The sequence below is a fragment of the Stigmatopora argus genome, chromosome 1 (genome assembly GCF_051989625.1).
Source record: "Stigmatopora argus isolate UIUO_Sarg chromosome 1, RoL_Sarg_1.0, whole genome shotgun sequence".
Taxonomy (NCBI): Eukaryota; Metazoa; Chordata; class Actinopteri; order Syngnathiformes; family Syngnathidae; genus Stigmatopora; species Stigmatopora argus.
Window position 1 is genome coordinate 11,682,894 of NC_135387.1, and position 22,951 is coordinate 11,705,844.

At 41.8% G+C, this 22,951-nt stretch overlaps 2 protein-coding genes across 6 annotated transcripts in view; both read left to right on the plus strand.

The window, feature by feature from the left end:
* huwe1 (HECT, UBA and WWE domain containing E3 ubiquitin protein ligase 1) overlaps window positions 1-4,813 on the plus strand; it is a 32,729-nt gene extending 27,916 nt beyond the window's left edge. The window contains exons 69-81 of one of the 2 annotated variants that reach the window (XM_077596674.1): window positions 30-232; window positions 313-527; window positions 1,305-1,404; window positions 1,678-1,827; window positions 1,909-2,154; window positions 2,286-2,403; window positions 2,487-2,627; window positions 2,698-2,985; window positions 3,082-3,187; window positions 3,289-3,406; window positions 3,523-3,704; window positions 3,788-3,978; window positions 4,080-4,813. In XM_077596674.1, the coding sequence (XP_077452800.1) occupies window positions 30-232; window positions 313-527; window positions 1,305-1,404; window positions 1,678-1,827; window positions 1,909-2,154; window positions 2,286-2,403; window positions 2,487-2,627; window positions 2,698-2,985; window positions 3,082-3,187; window positions 3,289-3,406; window positions 3,523-3,704; window positions 3,788-3,978; window positions 4,080-4,182 (2,161 nt within the window). In that variant the 3' untranslated portion in view covers window positions 4,183-4,813. Of the gene's footprint in view, window positions 1-16; window positions 233-312; window positions 528-1,301; window positions 1,405-1,677; window positions 1,828-1,908; window positions 2,155-2,285; window positions 2,404-2,486; window positions 2,628-2,697; window positions 2,986-3,081; window positions 3,188-3,288; window positions 3,407-3,522; window positions 3,705-3,787; window positions 3,979-4,079 lie in introns of both variants that reach the window. The other variant, XM_077596663.1, reaches the window with a different exon arrangement.
* A 5,539-nt stretch (window positions 4,814-10,352) lies between these two features.
* Window positions 10,353-22,951, plus strand: part of l1cama (L1 cell adhesion molecule, paralog a) — a 36,803-nt gene continuing 24,204 nt past the window's right edge. For 3 of the 4 annotated variants that reach the window (XM_077596697.1, XM_077596713.1, XM_077596720.1), the window contains exon 1: window positions 10,353-10,485. The gene's annotated coding sequence lies outside the window, so the exon portion shown is untranslated. Of the gene's footprint in view, window positions 10,486-10,515; window positions 14,709-22,951 lie in introns of those variants that run through there. The other variant, XM_077596706.1, reaches the window with a different exon arrangement.

The window sequence follows — 22,951 nt, forward strand, 5'->3', positions numbered from 1 at the left end:
CCTAAATGTGTTTGTTGTTCGGGGCACAGGTTTGATGGAGCTGAAAGTGTCGTGATTGTGGCTGCACAGAAGCGAACACTTGGCGGACGAGAACTCCAACTCCCCTGCATGAGTTCACTAACGTCCAAGACGTCAACGCAGAAATTTTTCTTGCGAGTGCTGCAGGTTATCATCCAGTTGCGCGAGGACACGAGACGTGCCAACAAGAAAGCCAAACAGACTGGCCGAATTGGTGAGGAAAATTATACACAACAGAAAGTACCAGAGAGAAAGATGTGATTTGTGATAAACACCCTCTCCCTCAATTACCAGGCTCCTCCAGCTTGGGCTCAGCCAGCAGCATTCAGGCCGCCGTCCGTCAACTGGAGGCAGAGGCCGATGCCATCATTCAGATGGTGAGAGAGGGTCAGCGAGCACGCCGGCTCACGCAGACGCCACCCCCCAATGTCGCTGCTGGATCGTCAGTCCCAGCGCCTCATGCCCCCGCTGGTGCTGCTGCTCCTGCTGGCACAGCCGCTACCGCCACGGTTAGCATGGGCCGCGATGAAAACAAATAAGTTCGGCACAACTACTCACTCCAAACGTATTTCAACAGCATATCTCTAAACTCATTAAGAATGTATTGGTAACCATTGACCTGCTTTTTGCTTTGGGTTTGGCTTTGCTTTGCGTTTTGCTTGACTTTGTCAAAATTAGAAGCTGACCAATTAAATACTGTAGGTTCCCAACTTACGAACACAATTGCTTCTAGACAACCGTTTGCAAGTTGATTAGTTCGTAAATCCGACAAAGTACCAATTATGTCGTTACTGCATGTACTACTGAGGTGGAATTGGCCCATACACAACTTTTAGCAGAGTTTTGAATTTAGTGCATACAGAAGGCTGATTGTGTGCCCCGTCCATTTTAGAGGAAATTTTAGACATTTAAGTGTGCCCTAAAGGCATGAAAATATAGACCAGTCAGCTGCCGTTGGTATCTCTGAATCTTGGCACATCGGATGTTCGTAAGTTGGAAACCTAGTGTAATATGCTTAGTTGGGTGCTTTGAAAGACACATTTGGTCTTTTATGTTATCATTTCTTTTTAAAATCTTGTTTATTAAACGTGTATATCAGCAAAGGGGTGGCTGGCTGGCATTGCTTCATGCTTTACCCATATCCGCTCAAGCATTTATCATTAGATTGGGAGTGTCTTGTTGCATGGCAATTTATGTCGATCAAGATAAAACGCTCATATGTATTGCTAATTATTGTCTTTGTGTCAACCCCTCTATCCTTGGCCTCCCTGGTTGGGTCTCAGCAGTCTGAAATGCAGTCTTCGTCCGAGGCTCAGACAGCTCAGAGAGATGACTCGCCAATGGATGTAGACCAGCCGTCTATGGAGCTGGACTCTTCAACTCTCGGTGAGTCAACTAAACCTTTAAGAGGCCAACATTTTCTTAAATTAGTTTTCTCAATGAATTGACAGAATCCACCCGTTTGTTTTGTCTACTATAAAAATTCATATATATTATCTATATTCTGGAATTGAATACTCAAACCTTCACCATTTTTAGGTTTCACCTTGAAGGAAAAGCGTTCCCCCAATGAGCCAAATTATTAAGATAGTAGTTAGTAGTAACTAAGAGCATACAGAGTGGCACTGTGGCGAAATTATTCGGGATGCTTTCCATCAGATGAAGATGGAAATGGACAGTCTGAGAGCGAGGAAAAACTCCCAGACCTCCCTCTGCTCAGCGAACAACTCCTGCTGGATGAGTTGTGGGACATGCTCGGGGAATGCTTGAAAGAGTTGGAAGAGTCCCATGACCAGCATGCTGTATTAGGTAGGTGCAGTCTTTGTAGTCTCACTTCTGGACTTCTCTAAATAAGATCAAATAGGCATCTAATCGTGACACCTAAATCAGTTCTCCAGCCTGCTGTGGAAGCATTCTTCCTGGTGCACGCAACCGAGCGGGAAAGCAAACCCCCGGTTCGGGATACTCGGGAGAGTCAGCTTTCTCACATCAAGGATGAGCCGCCGCCGCTGTCTCCGGCACCGCTGACGCCTGCGACGCCGTCGTCCCTAGACCCGTTCTTCTCCCGGGAGCCGTCCTCCATGCACATTTCTTCAAATCTGCCACCTGACACCCAAAAGTTCCTTCGATTTGCCGGTGAGCCAGAATGGTCATTGGCCTTTCACCTAAAACGGCAATGCCTTCCTAAGCTGAATAATATGTTGTTTTGCTGTCAAGGCGATATCCATGAGTGCCACACATTTAGTTCTAATTCTCCTTGTTTATAGAAACTCACCGCACCGTACTCAATCAAATCCTGCGTCAGTCCACCACTCATTTGGCTGACGGACCCTTTGCAGTCTTGGTCGATTACATACGCATCCTGGATTTTGATGTGAAGAGGAAGTAAGTGATATCCCTTGAACCTTTTGGGACCCGTGTGAAGTTGGAGGCTTTCTGTGAGACTGAGCTCTCATTTTGGTTTTCAGGTATTTCCGCCAAGAGCTGGAACGCCTCGATGAAGGCCTCCGAAAAGAGGACATGGCCGTGCATGTGCGAAGAGATCATGTGTTTGAGGACTCCTACAGAGAATTACACCGCAAAAGTCCTGAGGACATGAAGAACCGGCTGTATGCTTTCGTCGTCGCCTATGTTTAGAAGCACTCGAAAGGAACACTCCTGACTGTCTTTGTGTCTTAGGTACATTGTCTTCGAAGGAGAGGAGGGCCAGGATGCCGGCGGCCTGCTGAGGGAGTGGTACATGATCATCTCCCGCGAGATGTTCAATCCCATGTACGCCCTTTTCCGCACCTCGCCCGGAGATAGGGTCACCTACACCATTAATCCCTCGTCCCACTGCAACCCCAACCACCTGAGCTACTTCAAGTTCGTGGGCCGGGTGGTGGCCAAGGCGGTCTACGATAACCGGTTATTGGAGTGTTACTTCACACGCAGCTTTTACAAGCACATCCTGGGCAAGAGTGTCAGGTGATGAAGGAGGAGGAGGAGCCTTTTCTGACAGAGATTTAGGGGCTAATTAGCATTTCCCATGTAATATTTGTATTTCTGTTCTTCTCTTCCCAGGTACACAGACATGGAGAGTGAGGACTACCCCTTCTTTCAGGGTTTGGTGTACCTGTTGGAGAATGATGTATCCACCTTGGGCTATGAGCTCACATTCAGCACAGAGGTTCGTGTTAGGCTTCTATTTGTCCAATGAGCTTCGAGCTTGTTCCTTGAGTACTGCTGTTTTTTTTTTTGTTGTGAGCTTCACCATATTGATTTGTGTAGGTCCAAGAGTTCGGTGTATGTGAAGTAAGGGACCTCAAGCCAAATGGTGCGAACATTCTGGTCACGGAAGAAAACAAAAAAGAATACGTGCACCTGGTTTGCCAAATGAAGATGACAGGTAAGACTGTGCTCGTGTATGTTTGTTTTAAAAGGGGAAATGTATAGAAAAGGAGCACATGGAACATGTGGTGTGCACTGTCGGGAGTTCAATAAGCTCGAATAATGTTGGCGCAGGTGCGATCCGCAAGCAGTTGGCGGCTTTCCTCGAGGGCTTCTACGAGATCATCCCCAAGAGGCTCATCTCCATCTTCACCGAGCAGGAGCTGGAGCTGCTCATCTCTGGCCTGCCCACAATTGATATTGATGACCTCAAGGCCAACACGGAGTACCACAAATACCAGTCCAGCTCCATCCAGGTACCTGAAATACACGCCAGCCACCCATTCAGTCAGGAAAATGAAAATACCTCACCTGCTGTTTGTTTCCAATCGACTTGAAGATCCAGTGGTTCTGGAGGGCCTTGCGTTCCTTTGACCAAGCGGACCGAGCCAAGTTCTTACAGTTTGTCACCGGCACGTCCAAAGTGCCCCTCCAGGGTTTTGCTGCTCTGGAGGGAATGAACGGCATCCAGAAGTTCCAAATCCACCGCGACGACCGCTCCACAGACCGCCTGCCCTCTGCTCATACTTGGTAAACTAACCTGTTGCCTATGACAATGAAGGCGTGGCATGATTTTTGTATTGTTTTCAATGAGCAGGAGTGAGCATGAATGGGTGTGTTTTCCTTTGTAGTTTCAACCAGCTGGACCTCCCTGCCTATGAGAGCTACGAGAAGTTGAGACACATGCTGCTGCTGGCCATCCAGGAGTGCTCCGAGGGATTTGGCCTGGCTTAATCATTGAGACTTTCAGACACACACCCACACACATTCATCAAAACAAACACCTGAATTAGATTTGACTACTCTTCGTTGTTAGGTTTGAAATTGTGGGGGCAAAGATATGACTGGATTACCTTTTGAATGGCGCAGGTTGACTGTGTTTGAGTTCATGCAGAACATAGTTATAATAGTTATTAAATACCACACGGAGAGTCTCAAGTGATATATATATATATATATACACACAAACATGGTTGTCATGTCCTTCCCCAATTTAAATGGAAAGGGCAGATGCAAATGCTAAAACATGGACTAATATAAGAGACATTTTCTTCATCTAGTTTGATTTTCTCTGTACAAAAGGTTTGGGAGTTTATTGTTTCAACTTTTTTTGTTTCTCTGGCTATGTAAAAAGAAAAAAAAATGTGTGAACAGGATGGTTATAAAACCTTTGGGGAAACATGTTGGTTTCGTGTTGCAAATTTTTGACCTCACCAGCCTTGATTTTTTTTTCTTTGTTTTGTGGGGCTCTACTTGAGAAAATCAAAAAATGCACTTTTTAGAAACATTTTGTGGCATTTTTAAGAAGGATGGTACACTTGAAGCGAAAACCTGAAGGAGATTAAAAAAAAACATGAACCATAAATTCTAGAGTATTTTTGATTATTCAATTACTGACTCAGCTTTGAGCCATTGAATCCCATTGGAAGAGCAACATGAATAAATGCACCAAATGGTCCTTTTGACAGCAATCTGAAGTTTGTGGCCTGCTGATTAAAAACACTCCAAAAAATAAAACACCTTATGTTGTTTCCCATTAATCCCCCATTTTGTTCATGTTAGGCTTTCTAATTTTAACATGACATCCCTGATGAAGGTCTGCAAGTGGTCCCCACTCTTCATCATTCATCAAGTCCTCCAACTTGTCGAAGACAAGAAAGACTTGGCACTAAATCCTGTTTGTTTGCTGGATCAGAGTGGTCAAGTATGAGATTGGCTTCCTTTTGGGCTTTACCCCGTAGATCCAAATGAAAAATGACAGTCTTCTATCCAGTAAAGGTCACATTCTTCATTACATTTGTGCTTGCCGGCCCACTATATTGTTGTGTCTTGGACCACTGAGCAGTTCCATAGCATATTCAGCTAGTAGAGTATTTTGTCGTCATACATATTACGGTATTTCAAATAGGTCTCATGAGGTCTGCCACAATCAACACTCATGCCTCTCACAGTAAAAATGGTACATGGCATCAATTGCTTAATCTGGGAGACTGGTTTTCTGGGCTAATTTTTTCTATGCAACACTCAGGATTCTCTCGAATATGCTCACAGTTCAGCCTTTGGATGCTGCAGTACTATTTATACACAAGAGTTAACACGCTTAATGGGATGTTGGCTGCAGAGTGAAGCCAACCAAATACGTGGGGGCAAACTCAATCACAGTCATTTCCCTTCAATTAGAGAGTGATTAAAGCAGACGCTCCAATGACCTTGTGGCCACGTAATGACTTTAACCGGATCGATGAACCTTCGGCATCAAGACGGGCACATGAGTGGACGGACGGATGGACCCCAAACTTGTTTAGCTTCGTTGCTCTCATGTTTTTTTTCTCTGCACTGTCTTTACAGACCTCCAGACATTTTCTCTGGGCTGCATAATTGCTCACCACCTTACACTGTGCTGTATTGAGATAGAAATGAAGGTGGGCTTTGTAAGGGATTCCAATTTTGTCCATTGTTTGATGCATGAGAAAGGATAAGTGAGTGTGTTTTTGCAATTTTTAAACCATTCTGCACAATTAAGCAGATTTTTGCACAAATCGATCTGTAAAATGTTTTTTAAAAACCTTTATAAAGCACACCATTTAACTATTTGGGAGAGAACGAACGCAGTCAAAATGGATTGGACTTCTAATGGCGTCAATGGCACTGAAACGAGTGTTTACAGCCATTCACCTGGATTTGAATGAATTGAAGGTCTATTGCTGTCAATAGCATGCAATAAATTACATACTTGTGATATAAAATACAATTGCGAGTGAGTGTGACAAACAAAACAACATAATCATAATAATAATCGGACATAGGCCCTGTCGTCATCATCAACAACAAAAAGCCTAATTGTCATCACACCCAGAAACTGGGTATGACGAAATTGGTAGTGCTTCTCCATAGGGTGCGTTTTCTCGGCAAAAGACCTAATAAATTATAGTTTCAGACTCGTAATTTGGCATTATGGATTGTGTGTTGTGTTGCCGCGAGTTTATAGTTCTGATGGATGTGTGGAAAAAAACTGTCCTTAAGCCTATTTGTCCGTACTTTGTGGGACCTATAGCGTCTGCCAGAGGGCAGCAGCTGGAACAGATTGTGACCAGGGTGGTATTGGTCCCTGATGATGTTCCTGGCTCTGCTGAGGTAACAAGGGCTGGCAATGTTTTCCAGTGAGGGCAGAGAGCAGCCGACGATCTTCTGGGCAGTGTTAATCACTTTCTGCATGGCCTTTTTGTCTGCTGCCGTGCTTCCAGCGTACCACACTGTGATGCAGTATGCCAGGATGCTCTCCACGGTGGTTCTATAGAAGGTCACCAGAAGCTTGGTGTCCAAGTTGTTCCTCCTGGGTACCCTGAGGAAATTGAATCGTTTCTGGGCCTTCTTCACTACTGCCGTGGTGTTTGTAGACCAGGAGAGCTTATCCGTGACATGGACCCCCAGGAATTTAAAGGACTGGACCCTGTCTACACATACTCCATTTATGAGGAGTGGGGCATATATAGACAAATAACCATTTTATACACACACACACATACCTAAGGACAATCTGGAGTGTTCATTCAGTCCACAATGAATATTTGTGGGATGTTAGAAGAAACCAGAGTACCCGGCGAAAACCCATCCATGGCTTGTAGAACACCAGAACTCCAGGGGTGAACCCCATTCTTAAATGGCCAAAATAGTCACCTGCCCATCAAAAGATTTTATTTTTTACACGCAGGAGTACATTTTAAAAATATGTCTCAAGGATAAATCTGGCTTGACTGTTCGAGTCATCAGCAAATGCTGTAGTTGGATGTCGGCCAACAGACATCTCAATACGTGATGTTCCGACATCACGCATGATGTACCATGACAGATCCAAATGTTTTGATCAATTGCAATATCAATATTTTTGCCCCACCCCGACTGCTTACGCTACATTCCTGAATGCACACTGTGCTTCTTCATCCACCTTTGCAGGAACAAGCGTATCAATTTCGGCTCCTGCATAACCTGCGTTTCCGAAGCCACACTGCAGCCATTTACTGTATTACCTCCGCCCTCCTTGTGCTCTTAAGCTGATGGAATTTTCTCCATCAACCTTCTGCTGACTCCTTCTGATTTTCCCTCGCCTCCTGACTTGAAGTCGTTCATTCCAAGGCTTCTCCCGCTTCATATATCACATCGCATCTTAGGAGGAGGAAATGAGATGAGAGCTTTGCCGAGGCCGGGAGAAGAACTGCATAAAAGGTTTTCAAAATGGGTCTTCTAAAATTGGGATTCCTGATTTGCAATGCGTACTTAAAGAAGTGTCCACGAGCTAGATTGTCTGTTGCACTTCAACTAGCCTGCATTTCCTAAATTGGGCTGTAAATCATCAATTTCTTGATAATACAATATCGACTCTATGGACACCAACATTTTATGACACAGTACATGGCACAGTGAAAAGAACACAAAGGTTTTCTAAAATATGTGTTGGGCTATATACTTTACTATGGTGTGCACTGTATCACTCTATTACAGAGAAATACATAAATATAGTTTGGCAACAAATTGCCCTCCTCCTCGATCCCTATAATGCTTTAGACCAGGGGTGTCAGACTCGGGTTGGTTCGCGGGCCGCGTTAACGTCAACTCGATTTCATGTGGGCCGGACCATTTTAGATCAACTTAGATAGACTTTTTTGAATGGATTAAAATTTCTCGATTAAAAGCCCTGAATATTCAGTTTTTTATATATTTTTAGATTTTACAAAATGATTTTTGAACTAAAAACACAGAAAAAAATGATTAAAAATTTACAATTATTGATTTAAAAGGAGGAAAATCAGGAAATGTAATATACATCTATACTCTTCATTTTAATTTGATCCTAAAACAGAAAGTCGGCACTCATGATTTACTTTCCCGGGCCACACAAAATGATGCGGCGGGCCAGATTTGGCCCCCGGGCCGCCACTTTGACACATGTGCTTTAGACAGTGGTGGTCAAACGTACGGCCCGTGGGCCATCACTGGCCCAATAGGAGGTTCTTTTCTGTCTCCTGGGTGGTTCTGCTTGAGAGGCTTCTTGAAGTGCGTCCATTCATACTAAACATAAAGAATGATAAAACAATAAATTTCTGAGTTGTGTGATCGAGTGCATGCACTACTGCACTCAGTTTCATGTGCGTGGTCATATTCATTCATCTTTCTGCGCGATTAATGGCTATAGGCATTTAATCCATTTTGAGGGAGGGGGCGAATCAACGAAAAATAAACTCAAAGGCACAGATAAGATCTAATTGCCATGAATGTGGTCCGTAAACCAAACAGAGTTTGACGCCACTGGTTGAGACCCACATTGAACACCATCATCAATCATTGTCCCATCTCACCACAACTTTTGTCTGCTTTGCCTGGCGCGAGCGTAGCCAGCAGATGGTCATGCTGGGTTATAGTGCACACAAACACACACACACACACAGGCCAGATTGGACCTTATGTTTTGTATACAGTAGAAGTAGCGAAGCTAGTACCCGTGGCTGTGCGATAAGCATCAGAAATGATAGCCACACACAAATAGTCCCATCCTTACCAATTATTTTCTTTAGCAACCCCCACTTTTTTATTTTAATGTTTTTTTTACAGTTTTTGCTTATTATTTTTATTTATTTCTGTTGTGATTGCTTTGTCAAGATACTGCATGATGTTGTTTTGTCAATCCATGGGGGCCAGTTGGTTCTATTTGTGATGCATGGTAGTTCAAACCATTTTATTTATCTAGAACTACAACCTGATTTTTATTGGCACACAGAAAATGATGAAACATTCTTTTTACGCGGGCCGCAGATGAAACTTCAATTCATGTAACATTCTGTTTCACATCTCAGATTGAAAAAGGAGCTAGTCCCTTAAACAGTGATTTTCTAGTAGCTGGGGGATCAAAACACAGCAACATGTTGAACTTGAAATCGATATAGGAAACTGTAGAATGATAGTATTTTGTTTTAAACTAACAAAATTACATAGAAAGAATAATCCAAATTGATAGATTGATCTTTTTCTGTGGCTGGAATTTTTTTAAATATAGTATATACAATCAAACGATTGCTGCCATTACTTCCCCGTCAAAATGGATTGTACATCTATCGCTGTCAATGCCAGCCAATGAACTAAAACTAAAATACATTTTAAAAACACAATCTTTTTTTATCTGTATGGTTGGCTAGGTGAATACTCAAATTTTTCCTTAGTTATGCGTGTCAGCGTGAATTGTTGTCCGTAACTTTGTACCCTGTAATTGGCCGGCAACCAATTCAGGGTATTCCCTGCCTGCTCCCCATAGTTGGCTGGGATAGGCTCCAGCACCCCCTGCCACCATGGTGATTATAAGCGGTATAGAAAATGAATGATTGTGATTGTTAATTAAACAAATGAAAGCTTTTTTTTGGTTGGCTCTTGCTTTATTTGATTTTTCTGAAAGCATCTAAAGGAAAAGTTTGGACAACCCTGATTGAGTATTTCTAGAGATTTGTCAGGCCCTTTTTGACCAATGAAATTGTTCACCCTCGATTGAAGTCCAATTCAATTCAGAGTGATCGCATAAAAAGCCATTACATAACATTGATTGCCAAACATGCCTTTGATTGCACGATTCGGCAAGATTTTTTTTTCAAAGACCTTATTTATGAGATCTTGTACACAGCAGGAGGAGGGCGAATGTGCTAATGTCTCACTTTTGATGGATGCCAGTGCGGGAATAAGAGCAGCTGGATACTAATCCTGAATGAGGAGGGGACTATAAAACAGGCGGTGTGCAAGGGGGGGCAAAAAAGGAAATGACCAAGGATGCATACGCTCTAAGAGAGTGAGGGGAACCGAGGCGGCGGCTCAGACGGAGGGTGATGTCACCTCCGAGAAGCAGCCAATAAGGGGGAGGGAGCGAGGGCGGCCGGAGGAGGGTGCGTTTTTTCCATCACTGCAGCATCAGCACAGCACAGTGGTGCACACAATCCTGGCCGAGACGAACCCAAACAGCGACAGATCTGCCTGAGTGGGAAAACAAAAAACCGTGTGGAGGTAAGAGCAGCCTTTTCTCTGACCAGACACCAACGAATGGGAAAAAAAGAGGAGGGTTGATGACTTTACTAATTAGGCTGCCGAGGTGGCATCACACCTTTGGCGCCTTGTGGTGCTAAAAGGATATGTGTATAGTATTTCATATTTCAATGCTAGAAATGGGTTAATTGGGAATAGAATTGGTGTGTCATGTCAACACCTAACTGTGAAATCACACCTTTCCACACGTGATGATGTCCTCTAAATGATTTTCACGTTGAGTACCTGTGGCTGTCAATGTCGTCTCCTTTCCTCTTTCATGTTCTGTTTGCATGCAACAGGCTCTCACCAGATATTCCCAGTGCTCATCATGCTGCCATTTTGCATCCTTGGCGTGTAACCAACAGTGCGCTTTTAGACAGATACAGCTTTGTTTTTATAAACAGTTTTTCAATTATGATTGCACTTTTGTCACCACATGCATTATGTGTGTGGGGGGGGCTTCCGTCGCAAAATAAGGACAATTTCTTATGAAAATAATTTGCTTCCCCTCTCCCGCTGTGCGACATTAATATAAATTGCCTTTTTTTCTAATGTTACCCTCCCCCAGCTAATAGCCGCGTGGTTTGTTGATAAGCAGAAACCACAGTCTGAAGCTTTCAGGTTAATAGTGTTCTCCCGGGAAGGGCACGATTTGAGATTGGACTAAAAGGTGGCTACACAGAGTTGTAAAAAAGCGAGAGATGTCACGAGGGGAAAATAAGGGTGGGGCAGGCAGCGCTGATATTCGGCTAGAGGTGTGCGTGTGCATGACAATCAGGCCCTCACCTGGCCACATGCCATACTGTAGGCTTATCGGATATGTCTAGAAAAAATAAAGTCATTCACTGTTTTGGGCCAGGCCGCGTGTCTGATCCTTTTGAAGTGAGACTCTAAATGGGTTGGACTTTTGTCACTGTCAATGGCAGACAGTGATTTAAGGAGCAAATGGCATCTGGTCGGGGGTGGATGGCATGCCGGCGTTCTGTCAGGCGTTGATATAGGGAGCCTGGGGTCAGATGGGTCGACAAACCAGAAGCCCTGAGAAGATTATATATGTGCTTTGAGGAGGATTGAATTTGGAAAGACAGAGCTAAGGATGGAAAGGGTTGATTGAAAAGTGAGTGCAAGGATGCTCGTCTGATAAAAGCTGTTGTGTAATGAAGGATGGGATTGCCACAGTATAAATACATGTCTTGAAATCATCTTGTTCAACAACAAAACTATGGCCATGATGACCGTGAACAGACTTTTTTCTTTCTTTCTTGGTTGGTTTTAGGGAAAGTAGAGACAAATGCACTGCTAGCAACTTTTCAATTTGCAAACCTCATAGCAAATCACCACTAAAGCAATCATCGTACCTGATTGTGAAGAAATAAATTGGTTAAGAGGATTGTCATATAATCTCTGTGAGTTTCGGATTTGATAATAGCGATGTCGCAGCGGAAAAAAAACCCTTTGAAATTCACTTAACCCTTTCAGGAATAGTGGTCACTACAGCAGATAGTTTTTTCCCCCACTATGAATGTAATGTAAACACTTTAGGGGGAAAAATGAAGTAGGTTATCAATTTGTCATAGTTCGTGCACAAAATTTCCATTTTTTTACAATTGCATGGAAATAATTTTAAAAAATCTCATTCAAATCCTGTAGTAATATACAAGTATCCTTGCATCCTTAAAGAATAAAAACAAAAAACAAATAATTACCTCGAAATGAGAAAATCAGAGAAACTAAATGATGGGTAATTTTGCCATTCCTCCAAAATTCAAAAGTACGACAAAAAAAACCACAAACGACCTTTTCTCTGACATTTTTTATTTTTGTCGGGGTGACAGAAGAATCTTTGTGAGTCGCAGAAAATCCCCTGCAGCGACTCTCCATCTGAAAGAAGCGTTATTGTCTCCGTCACACGGCAGAATGATGCTCTAAAATGAGCCTCTGTTTATTGCCTTTCCCGAAAGCATTTATGTAATTTGTTGAATCCAAAGATCCATCTTATTCTTGCTTTTTCATTTTCTTTTTGGGAGAAATGATCAACCTCAAGCCATAATTATGCATTATGACAAATTTTTAGATAAAGAAAATTGCCCTAAAAGACAAGCGGAAATTTTTTATGCGCAATGGTAGATTAACACTAATGCTCATTTAACTCATTGGCTGTGAAGGTTCATTTGCACCTTCCATTCAGAATGGATTGGACGTCTAGCGTCGTCAATGGCAGGGAAAGATGAGCATCATGCATAATGCATTATAGAAATTGTATTCACTTTTTTTTTATTTGCGCAAAAACAAAATTTCAGTGCCACAGAAGTTAATACGAGCCAATTGGCATGCGGACAAATAAGCAAGTCATGGTGTCACATGTTTACATATTTTTATTTTTGTATGTTTCTATTTCCCTTTTTATTCTATTGGCTTGCTAGCAAGCAGCAATTTGCAAACTAATTACGTGTAAAAATTTGATTCCATCTGTGTTCTGTTTGTTTTCCCTTTTCTGGTTGGTTACATTATTGATTGAGTTCATTTTAAACTTGGCAGCTAAAAATGTAGACTGTCCCATTTGCATTTGATCATCTTTTGCCATCAATGGCAATCATTTTTGTAATATTTGTGTTGGTTTTGTAAAGCATGGCTTGTCAAGGGAACCTGCCTTCCAATTTTGATTACTTGGCTCAAACTGTTCATTAATGGCATGTGGTAAAGTTGGTTTTCTGACATATTGATCTGTTGCTGAGAGGCAAGCTGCATTTTAAATGAAGCTTTGGAGGTCCTGTGGGGTCACAGGGGCGGGGCTTATCAGAAGTATTGATTGGCTTTATGCGATATTCTTACACAATATTCCCTTTGCAACATTTACATTATGTAAACGACCTTGATTTGAGAAGAATTTAAAAAAACAACAACTATGCAATATTGCAATCTTAAAATTCCAATTTTACAATAATTCTATTCCCAACCAGCAGCCCGGTCGGTGTTGGTTTACCCTGATTGACGGCAATCCATGAGCACGCTTGTTTGTCTGCAGTGTTGACATGATTTCAGGGCATTGATTTTGTCCTCTTTTCACTTCACAACAGCACGTAATTTCCATGAATCAGCTGAAAGCCGAAATGTCATACGTTCATTAGGCTCGGATTACGCACAACGGGAGGAGATCAGGATTCGAGTAAATTGTAATCCCCATACATGACTCTAATTTAATTTAATCTCATCTCCCGTGCCATCCTGTTACACACTACACCCACCCAATGACACACAGAGAAGCTATTGAGGAAATGATTAAGGTAGAGCGAAGACTTGGCTGGATCGAAGAAAAATGTCAGGAACCAAAGAAATTACAAGGAGGATGAAGAGCCTCCAATTTTAAATGGAAGGGTCTGGAAGTGATCATTCAATGGCAGCCAAACACTTAAACAATGAAAGATGAAAAAAAAAGAAAAAAAGTAACATTCCTTCAGTAAAATACATGGGGCACACTTTATTGAATTATTTTTTCCATCTTTTTTCCATTTGTATGAACTATTTTTTAAAACATTTTTGAATTTTTAATTGTTTTTGTAATATATATGTATATATATTACAAACAACTAATATATATATATATATATATATATATAATTACTCAAAGCATTTTTTATTTATTTTTACTTAATAGTACTAGTTTTCCCCCAAATAAATCTTTAGTTCATGAATTTTATTAAAAATAATTTATATATTTGTATGTATTTTTTCATAATAATAGTAGGTCAAGCTGTCACAGTTGTGCGGTCGAGGATTTGATCCTGTCACATTTTGTTGGGGTTTTGGGTGGATGGCTGTTTTTTTCCTTGTGTGTGCTGTTTGCATGATTATGAAAGTGTTCCACCTGTTGTGTCTTTCCGGTGCTCCTTTCCTCGGGTGACCCAGGTGTTTGTAATTGGCTTGTCATACCCTGCCTATGTAGTTAAACTCTGTGTAATTGTCAGTGTGTGTGGGATTATTGCCTCGTTTGGTTATGTTGGCGGCCCATCGGTGTGCGTATTTGTCATCCCTGTTAACTTAGTTTTTTGTTAATTTACCCAGTCCTAAGTTTGTAAGTTTTTTTTGTTATTTTTCATTAAAGCCTTTAGTTTTGTGCACCAGCACTGCATTTTGTTGTTTGTTTCCTGCTCTTCTGGGTGCCAATCCGCTTCGCGGCTGAAGACGAACATGACAGATCTCAGGTGAGTCCTCGCTGTGTGGAGTTTGGATGTTCTCTCAAGGCTTGTATGGGTTTTCTCTGAATCCTCTGGTTTCCTCCTGCATCCCAATAACATGCAGGGTAGGCTGGTTGAACACTCTAAATTGCGCCTAGCTCGGAGAGTGAGCGTCCTTGTGCCCTGTGATTGGCTGGCCACCAATTGGCTGCCCGCTGCCAATAGTTGGGATAGGCTCCAGCACCCCTTGCGACCCTTGTGAGGATAAGTGGTTCAGGAAACGAATGCTAGTTCATTAAAATTGGTGAAGGGTGGCTTGGTGGTCAAAGGCCCTTGGAATCTAATCTTTGCAGACAATATGGAATCTTTGTTTTATGTACTTAATTTAATCTCAGTGGATTTTTAATTAGCTCCATAATTTCTTGTTGACTTGCAGCAAATGTAAAAGTGGTGTGAGGACATGTTCAACTTTTATTGAATCATGGACCACAATTGACAGACATGAAGAGTGGAAATGGTTTAGACGTCTATTTCTGTCAGTGGCACTGAAACCATAACACTCACGGCCAGCCTTCTATGCTTTAACGCCCAAATGCATTTACAATACATTTTAGACTCCTTCTTCTGGGTGAGTGTTGTTTTTAGGAGTGAGCGGAGGTAATTGGCACGACGCACAGACCCCTGCCGAGCCAAGCTGCTTCATTAGAATCTATATTTAGTCGTTGCGCTTGAGATTCTCTCCTCTGTTTTTGAATCCGGAGGCCTCCCTCTCAGGTGATGCTTGCTAATCATTTTGATCTGTGCCTCTGCCAAGCAGTGCGCTGATTGACACGGACCGGGGTGGGCCGTGGCTCCTTGTTAGGGGCCACGACATGAAAGGTGGCATCCCCGAGGGGAAGCGGCGAACCAACGAGAGGGGGAAAGAGATTTATTCAGGCGCACATGTCACATTGGCCACGGGAGGAGGTGGGAGGTAGGGCGATCGAAGGGGAGACAAAAGATCGCCTGCATCAGGTCCTGACACTTGTTTGGGGTGTGGCGCATCTCATCGGATGACAGGACAGAATCTACACACCGAGGGGGGTAGAACAGCAAGAGCCTATGCGTTTATGAAGCATACATTTTGTATAAATTTGATAGTTTCTGTGAGATTTTGGTCAATAATATAGTTTCCGATGCCTATTTATTTTCTGTCCTGTTCACTCGATTTGGCATGTAGAAGAGTAAATCTAAGTCTCTTCTTAGGAGTGTGTAATAGCTCCATTTGTGGTTGTTTATTCAGAAATGCAGCTGGACAGATTTTTTTTTTTGTTAGTTAACGTTTAGTTTTTTTACCGCACTTGGTATACTGTATTTTTTGGGGGGAGATCACTTGAAATAGATTGTGGGAGAGTCTGAGCCATATCCAGGATTTTAAGGTCATTTTAAAAAGTACAAGAGATCCAAAATAGTTCATTTTTACTGTTGGCCAATTTATCATTACCTTGTTGTAGGGTTGGGCGACAAGGCTTAATAAAAACAAATTGGAACGTGCTTTAGTTTCATTTCTTTGATCCAAACAAAAATACAGTGGACCCATTTTGGTTTGGTATTATTCCTTTTCACTTTGGAGGAGACTGCAACAATTAAAAAAAATCATAAAGCTCTAAATGACTCATAAAAATCTAAATGATAAACAAATGTAACTTACTAAATAAATTATAAAATTTGTTTAAAATAGTATGTATTTCCCTCCCCTTATTTGTGCTGTCAGCTCTCAAATACAAAGCAAGAACAGTGTGTAACTATCAGGTCATAGCAAAGTATATACCTATTGAACTATAGTTTGCAAGATTTCCGTTTTGCCAAACAACAACACAAAAAATCAAATTAGTAATTATATTCAAAATCAATCACAATAACCAAATTGAATTAATTCATAAAATTGACGGCTCGCCAAGGCCTCGTCTAAGTGATTTTGAAAAACAAAACATAAAATCCCCATGTATGGCACATTAATACCACACATGTCAATCTATGGGCCAGAAAACAATGTGTACCAGGCCCTAATAGTCCCCCGGGTCGTGAGTTTGAGACCACTGATTTAAATGAATATAGTAATGGAAAAAAACTGAAGAACTAGTGAGATAAACACAATGGAATAAAAAAATGAAATAGCATTGCAAGGTCAAGTCAAGACAAATGTTATTTTGTTTGTCGTGCTAGTTTTGACTGTGTCATCACGGCTTCAAATGTTGGTTTATTTGGCTGATTTTTGCCAGAGCTGCATTCATACTAAGCGGCTCACTCAAATCAGCATGCTGTCAGGTCAGTACTGCCATGTCTTGAAATACTACTATCACTGCATTTAAATCATCTGTGCTTCCCCATCAAAAGTGACGTTCCAGACAGTCTTCTGTTTTATTCATGCTCGTGTCCATCGGGTACAGCAAACCCACAATAAATACAAGTGACAGTGCTGGACCTGTCATGCGTTGCTTTTACTGTCTGTGGAGCTCATCAACGATAGAGGTGTCCTATTTTTATTTTGGATAGCTGACTGCACAATAGAGGTGTCGACCGGTTGTTTTGTTGGGCCACTTTTTTTGGTGGCTACATCAGAAGTAGCATCTGTGATAACTGACACGCGTGAGAATAACATTGTTAAGTGTGTTTTAAATTAAGGCTACCTGAATTAATGAACTCTAACATTAATAAACTCAGTTTCATATTTTATGCAACCCAGCCACTGAGTTGAGGGTATAGTTAATGTATAATTGTAGGAAATTACACCATGGTTAACATTGTTCCATGATAAAAGAAAATTGCATCTACTGTTTTACACTCTTTATGTAAATGCTGATATCTACATAAATGATTCCAAAAGTGTATTCCCAACAAATTTTGTGGCCATTCATATATTTTAGCCATTCATTTACACTAGCAAGTACATTGGAAGTAAAAGTCTGCTACATTCTACTTTTTATTTTACTATCAGACTTGATCAATAAAAAGTATTATTATTTCTGTAGAAGTTACTCACTATGAATCACATTCTTTTGATTTTGAAGTCACTTAACAGAATTTATTGCAATAGTCTCATGTAATTACGTGATTATGAGTAAAGGATTTAACAGTTGCTGAGCCTTGTTTTTCATTTGAATGCATGTTTTGGGTGTTATCCATATTTTTGGCAATCTGGAACATATACACGGATCGTCTTCACAACAGATAGTGTGTGTGTCTACTGTAGATGTACCCGAGCTCACTGGCAAGCGTTTCCACACAAACCTCATCAACTTGCTGTTTTGCCTCAAGAAAAGGTCAACTTTGGCTCCCTTGTGGCATTTCCTAACATATTCCTCTCTGGTTGGACATTGTGTGTACACTGGTTTGATATGTAGAGTACATCCCAGAGGTGACAGGGTGGCTTTGGAAAGAGCAAATGTAGGTCTGTGGTATTTTACCTGAGTCAGTCATTTCTATTAATCTCACTCTGTATGTTAATGCCTATTTGTTTCAGATGGGAGACGATGTTCAGTGAACCACTTGGTTGTCTACTCATTTGCTTTCATTTTGCTCATGGATGAAAATTGCTTCATGTACCAGAAAATGTCGCGTCCTTGATCTCTTTACCACGGCTATGTGATGATCCGTGGCGACTGGGCGGGCGAGGGGGTGTGTGGTGGGATGTGGGGGTGGATTTGAAGCGCAGACGGGGGTCTGTGTGCCTACGATAACGCCTGGGCCTTTCGTGGAAAGTCAGGCCCCCGTTGCCTCCTCCGGTCGATCTCAGCTGCAGAGTCTATTGGTAATAATTGGATTTATTTACAGAGCAGAAATGGGCTCCTGAAGATAATGATAGCAGATGCGATGGGATTTAGTAAGCCACTTAGGGGTCCAAGGCTGCAGGTTCCCCTGGATAGTTTCTCCTGATTGCGAGATGAAGCTTTACAGGAAGGCCACCTTTAATTAGGACCCGGAAGAAGCAATTTCATATGTAAACCTTATTTGGTTGTGGGGATTATGGGAGTAAAATGACAAGAAACTTTTATTCATAATTATTAATTTTATATTTACTTGTAAAGGGCAGCTCGGCGGCTTGAGTGGTTAGCACATCGCCCTCACAGCTCTGAGGTCTTGGGTTCAAATCCAGGTCGGTCCACCCGTGTGGAGTTTGCATGTTCTCCTCGGGCCTGCATGGGTTTTCTCCAGGTACTCCGGATTCCTCCCACATTCCAAAAACATTCATGGTGGGCTGATTGAACACTCTAAATTGCCCCTATGTATGAGCATGAGATTGAATGATTGTCCGTCTCCTCGTCCCCTGCGATTGGCTGGCCACCGATCCAGGGTGTCCCCCGCCTCTGGCCCGGAGACAGCTGGGATTGGCTCCAGCACCCCTTGTGACCCTAGTGAGGATAAAGCAGTTCAGAAAATGAATGAATGAATATAATTTTTACATTTTCTTGTAAAAGGCAGCCCGGTGAGTGAGTGGTCAGCACATTAGCCTCATAGGTCTGAGATCGAGGGTTCAATCCCCCGGTTCACCCCAAGCTTGCGTGGGTTTTCGTCAGGTCCTCCGGTTTCCTCCCACATTCCAAAAACATGCAGGGAAGGCTGGTTGAACATTCTAAATTGTCCCCAGGCATGAGTGTGAGTGTGAATGGTTGCCAAAATGTTTTGGTGGAATGGAAGTAGTAGAATATTTCTAGAGCGAGGAGACTCATCTCAGGGATGGAGAGAAGACATGAAGGTGCATAGGAGAGGGAGTGAGACAGACGGCGAGAGAGAAAGAGAGAGAGAAAGATCGAGAAGGTGGGGGAAGGGAGATAGACATTTAGCAGCAGGAATCAGTAGGTTGTCATGGTGACAGCAGGGTGAGGAGAAGGAAAGGAAGCCTGCATATTGACACCTTGCCTGGGTGTGCTTTCAGCCTTTCACACAATGTCTGCATATAGGTGAGAACATCTTTGGGTGGGACAATGTCCCCCAATTATACCAAAAAGGAGAAGAGTCCCCTTGGGCATTTTAATATTTTTGTCTAGAGTTTATGTTCTAGTGTCACGATAGTTCCAGACGTTTGCCTGTGTTTTGACAACTGTAACAGTGTGCTTCAGCAGCTTTTTCATAGAAAAAAAATTGAATTTACATTATGGTCATTTTCACACATGATGAAAATGTGGCAAACGGACCCTCCCAATTATTGTATTTTTTCCAAGTGGAAGAAAAATAGCTCTGTTTCATCAGCTAAATACTTTTGGGGAGCCATTTTGTAATCGATAAATGAATTGCATGAAGACAAGTAGCTGATCAAAATCTTCAAGACCTTGACGCATTTTGGACATTTGTATTATAGTGAGGTTTTTAGTAGAACTACAAAATGCAAACGCAGGAAGGGAGAGTGAGACACAAAAACATATTGAACTTGTAATTAAAATATTAAATAAATGACGTAATTAGGTTGTTTAACACCCGATAAAAAGTGTAACACCACAGGCCATCAAAGCCAAAATCTGTTTAAAATTCTCCTTTCCCGTCAGGCATTCATAAGGTCATGTCCTCCTGGTGGCTCAAGCTGGGAAGCTGGGATGTATTCTACCAGTGGCTACATGTCAATCATGATCTGGGGTGCTTTTTCATTCAGCAAAACACAGCGGGTATCCCTTGTGACTGGGAGCTTTTGTCTATGTGGTAAGAGCTGGGGTTTTCAACAGGATAATGCTTTAGTTCACAGTGATCTTTTAGACCCTCCCGGATATTCCCCTGATTTAAATCCCATAGAGAACATTTGGGCTTGGATGGCAAGGGAAGTTTATAAAAATGGCCATCATTTCAAAACAGTTGAGGCCACTCGGAGCAATGTTCCCAAGGTAGGTGTAGGGTTTATTTGGCCATTCAAATAAGGAAATATACAAATCATATATTTGTTAGGTGAAATAAAACACGCACGCACGCACACACACCCTTAATGCAAACCGGTGATTTGAATGGCAGGCAAATCCCCTCCAACTGACTCTTCATGCAATGTCAATTAGCCAAACAATAAGCAGCCTGCCGCAGTGGGATAAAGCATCAGTCTTCACTTTAACAGGATTAAATGTAGACAATAAAATACATGGTGATTTATGCTCATTTGACACCGTTGAAAAACTAGCATTTCAATCATCAGCGACATTTACCTTGAAAAAAAAAACACGACTTTGTACTTTATATGCTCTGAAGTTCTGAATTTGCAAATCTACGTGTCTTGAGTCACATATTGTGACTAAGAGCCACAGGAATGTAATGTCATAACCTTTTAATTTATAAATATATATATATATATATATATATATATATATATATATATATATATATATATATATATATATATATATATATATATATATATAAAAACATAAATATCAACAATTCATCAGAAAAAAACATTTTTTGTGTGTTTCCTGAATAATCTGGGAGGGAAACAAATGACTTGCAACTGGAAAGATTTAGCAAAATCTTGTAACATAAAAAAACACACAAAAAAGGAAAAATGTGACTTTTTAGATAGTATGTACTTTGGAATCAGTTGACTGAGGGAAATAAAATCCTAATTTCCCCAAAACAAAATGATGAATAGCTGCCTGCTCTGTTTGTTCCCTCTATTATTTTAGTTCCCACGTTGTTTTTCCTCTCTATTCCGATGCTTATTAGCAAAAAAGCACAGCGGCAAAATGTTTCATTAGCTGAGGAGCACTTAAAGGGGATTGCTGCATCCGCAGCTTTGGAAAAGTTAATGGGATTGACTCCAATCAAGTCTGACTGTTCGCCATTAAGGGGACGCAAATCAGCACGAGGCCTGCATTTCTACCTGTTTCTGTTTGTGGGCTCTCGAAGGCAATGGTTGTTTTTTGATGCTGTATTCGTTTCTCTCTGTCCTGTGCAGTTTCGCTTTGATGAACTAAAACAAATATTGTTTTTGTTGTTTGTGTACTGCTGTGCTGTTTTCATTCTGGTGATTGCACTGTCATCTACACGTGACCCTCTTGTGTCCTCAACTTGCCTGCCAATTCCACGCTTGGAGAAAAAAAGGCATGCAAATGTGTCGGGAACTCACATGTAGTCAAGTTTGCATTGCCAGCAGCTCATTTACCAGACGGGCTGCATCTCGCCATAAAAGATAACACAATTTGTATGCCTTATACTCCATGGTTGGATGAATGACCCAATTTATGTTTAAATAGGGTTGCTGTGTTTCTCCCATGCCACACGCTCATTTTGTTATGAGCCCACAAAACAATATTATTTGGCGCTTATTGTTTTGGACCAAAAACATGCCATTTTTAAAATTATTTATTTGTCTGTTTGTTGTTGTTATTTGTGGACTTCATGTTGAAGGTTCAAATCGCATTATACATGTATAATGACAAAACAAGCATTTAGTTCAATTCAAATCCCAGTGACACATTGAAAAAATATAAATATCAGAGGATCGATTCCTACTCGATAGTGATGTGATTGTAAGTGCGAATGATTGTCTATCTGTGTGTGCCCTACGACTTACTGGCGACCAGTCTAGGTTGGAGTAACCCTTTCACCCCAAGTCAGATGGGATAGGCTCCAGTACCTGTCAAACCAGACAACAATAAGCCATGTTGAGAATGAATGAATGTTAATAATAAGTAGACCCGTCTTTTTCTAATGTGAAGATGCCTTTATTATTGAAAATATCCTTTTCAGGTAAAATTCCCAGGACTTTCTTTTATGACAATCAATCTTTTATTTACAAACCCGAAACCAAGTCATCCCTTTTTTGATTGACCCCTATCTCAGGTAAGGCAGAGTCTTTGGACTAATTTGTTTTATTGGCGTGCCAGCCCACATATGAGTGAATGATCATGCTTCTATACCACTGACACTGATTGATGTCCCATTCTTTTTGACTGATCGCTGCCAGTCCCTCCCAGTTGAAATGGATGGGACGTCTATTTAATTTATCGTAAACCCCAGTCATGGCTCACAGACCCCACTTTTCCCACTATAATCCGCTCACATGACACATTACCTGTTGTTAGTGGTCACGGGTCGCATAGTCACTGCACCACGCGTTAGCGAGTTGGGTGTGGCGCGCCGTTCATCCCCGTGGAGGGAGCGACATGTCCTTGCATGTCACGTGAGCTGTCCTCCCATCCAATATGGCCCACTTATCACTGGGCTCCAGGGACCACTCCCTCCTCTCTCGTCTGTCTGCGCCGCGACCGACTGCAAAAGCACCTGCCCGACACCCCCACCCCCTCTCCCCAGTGCTC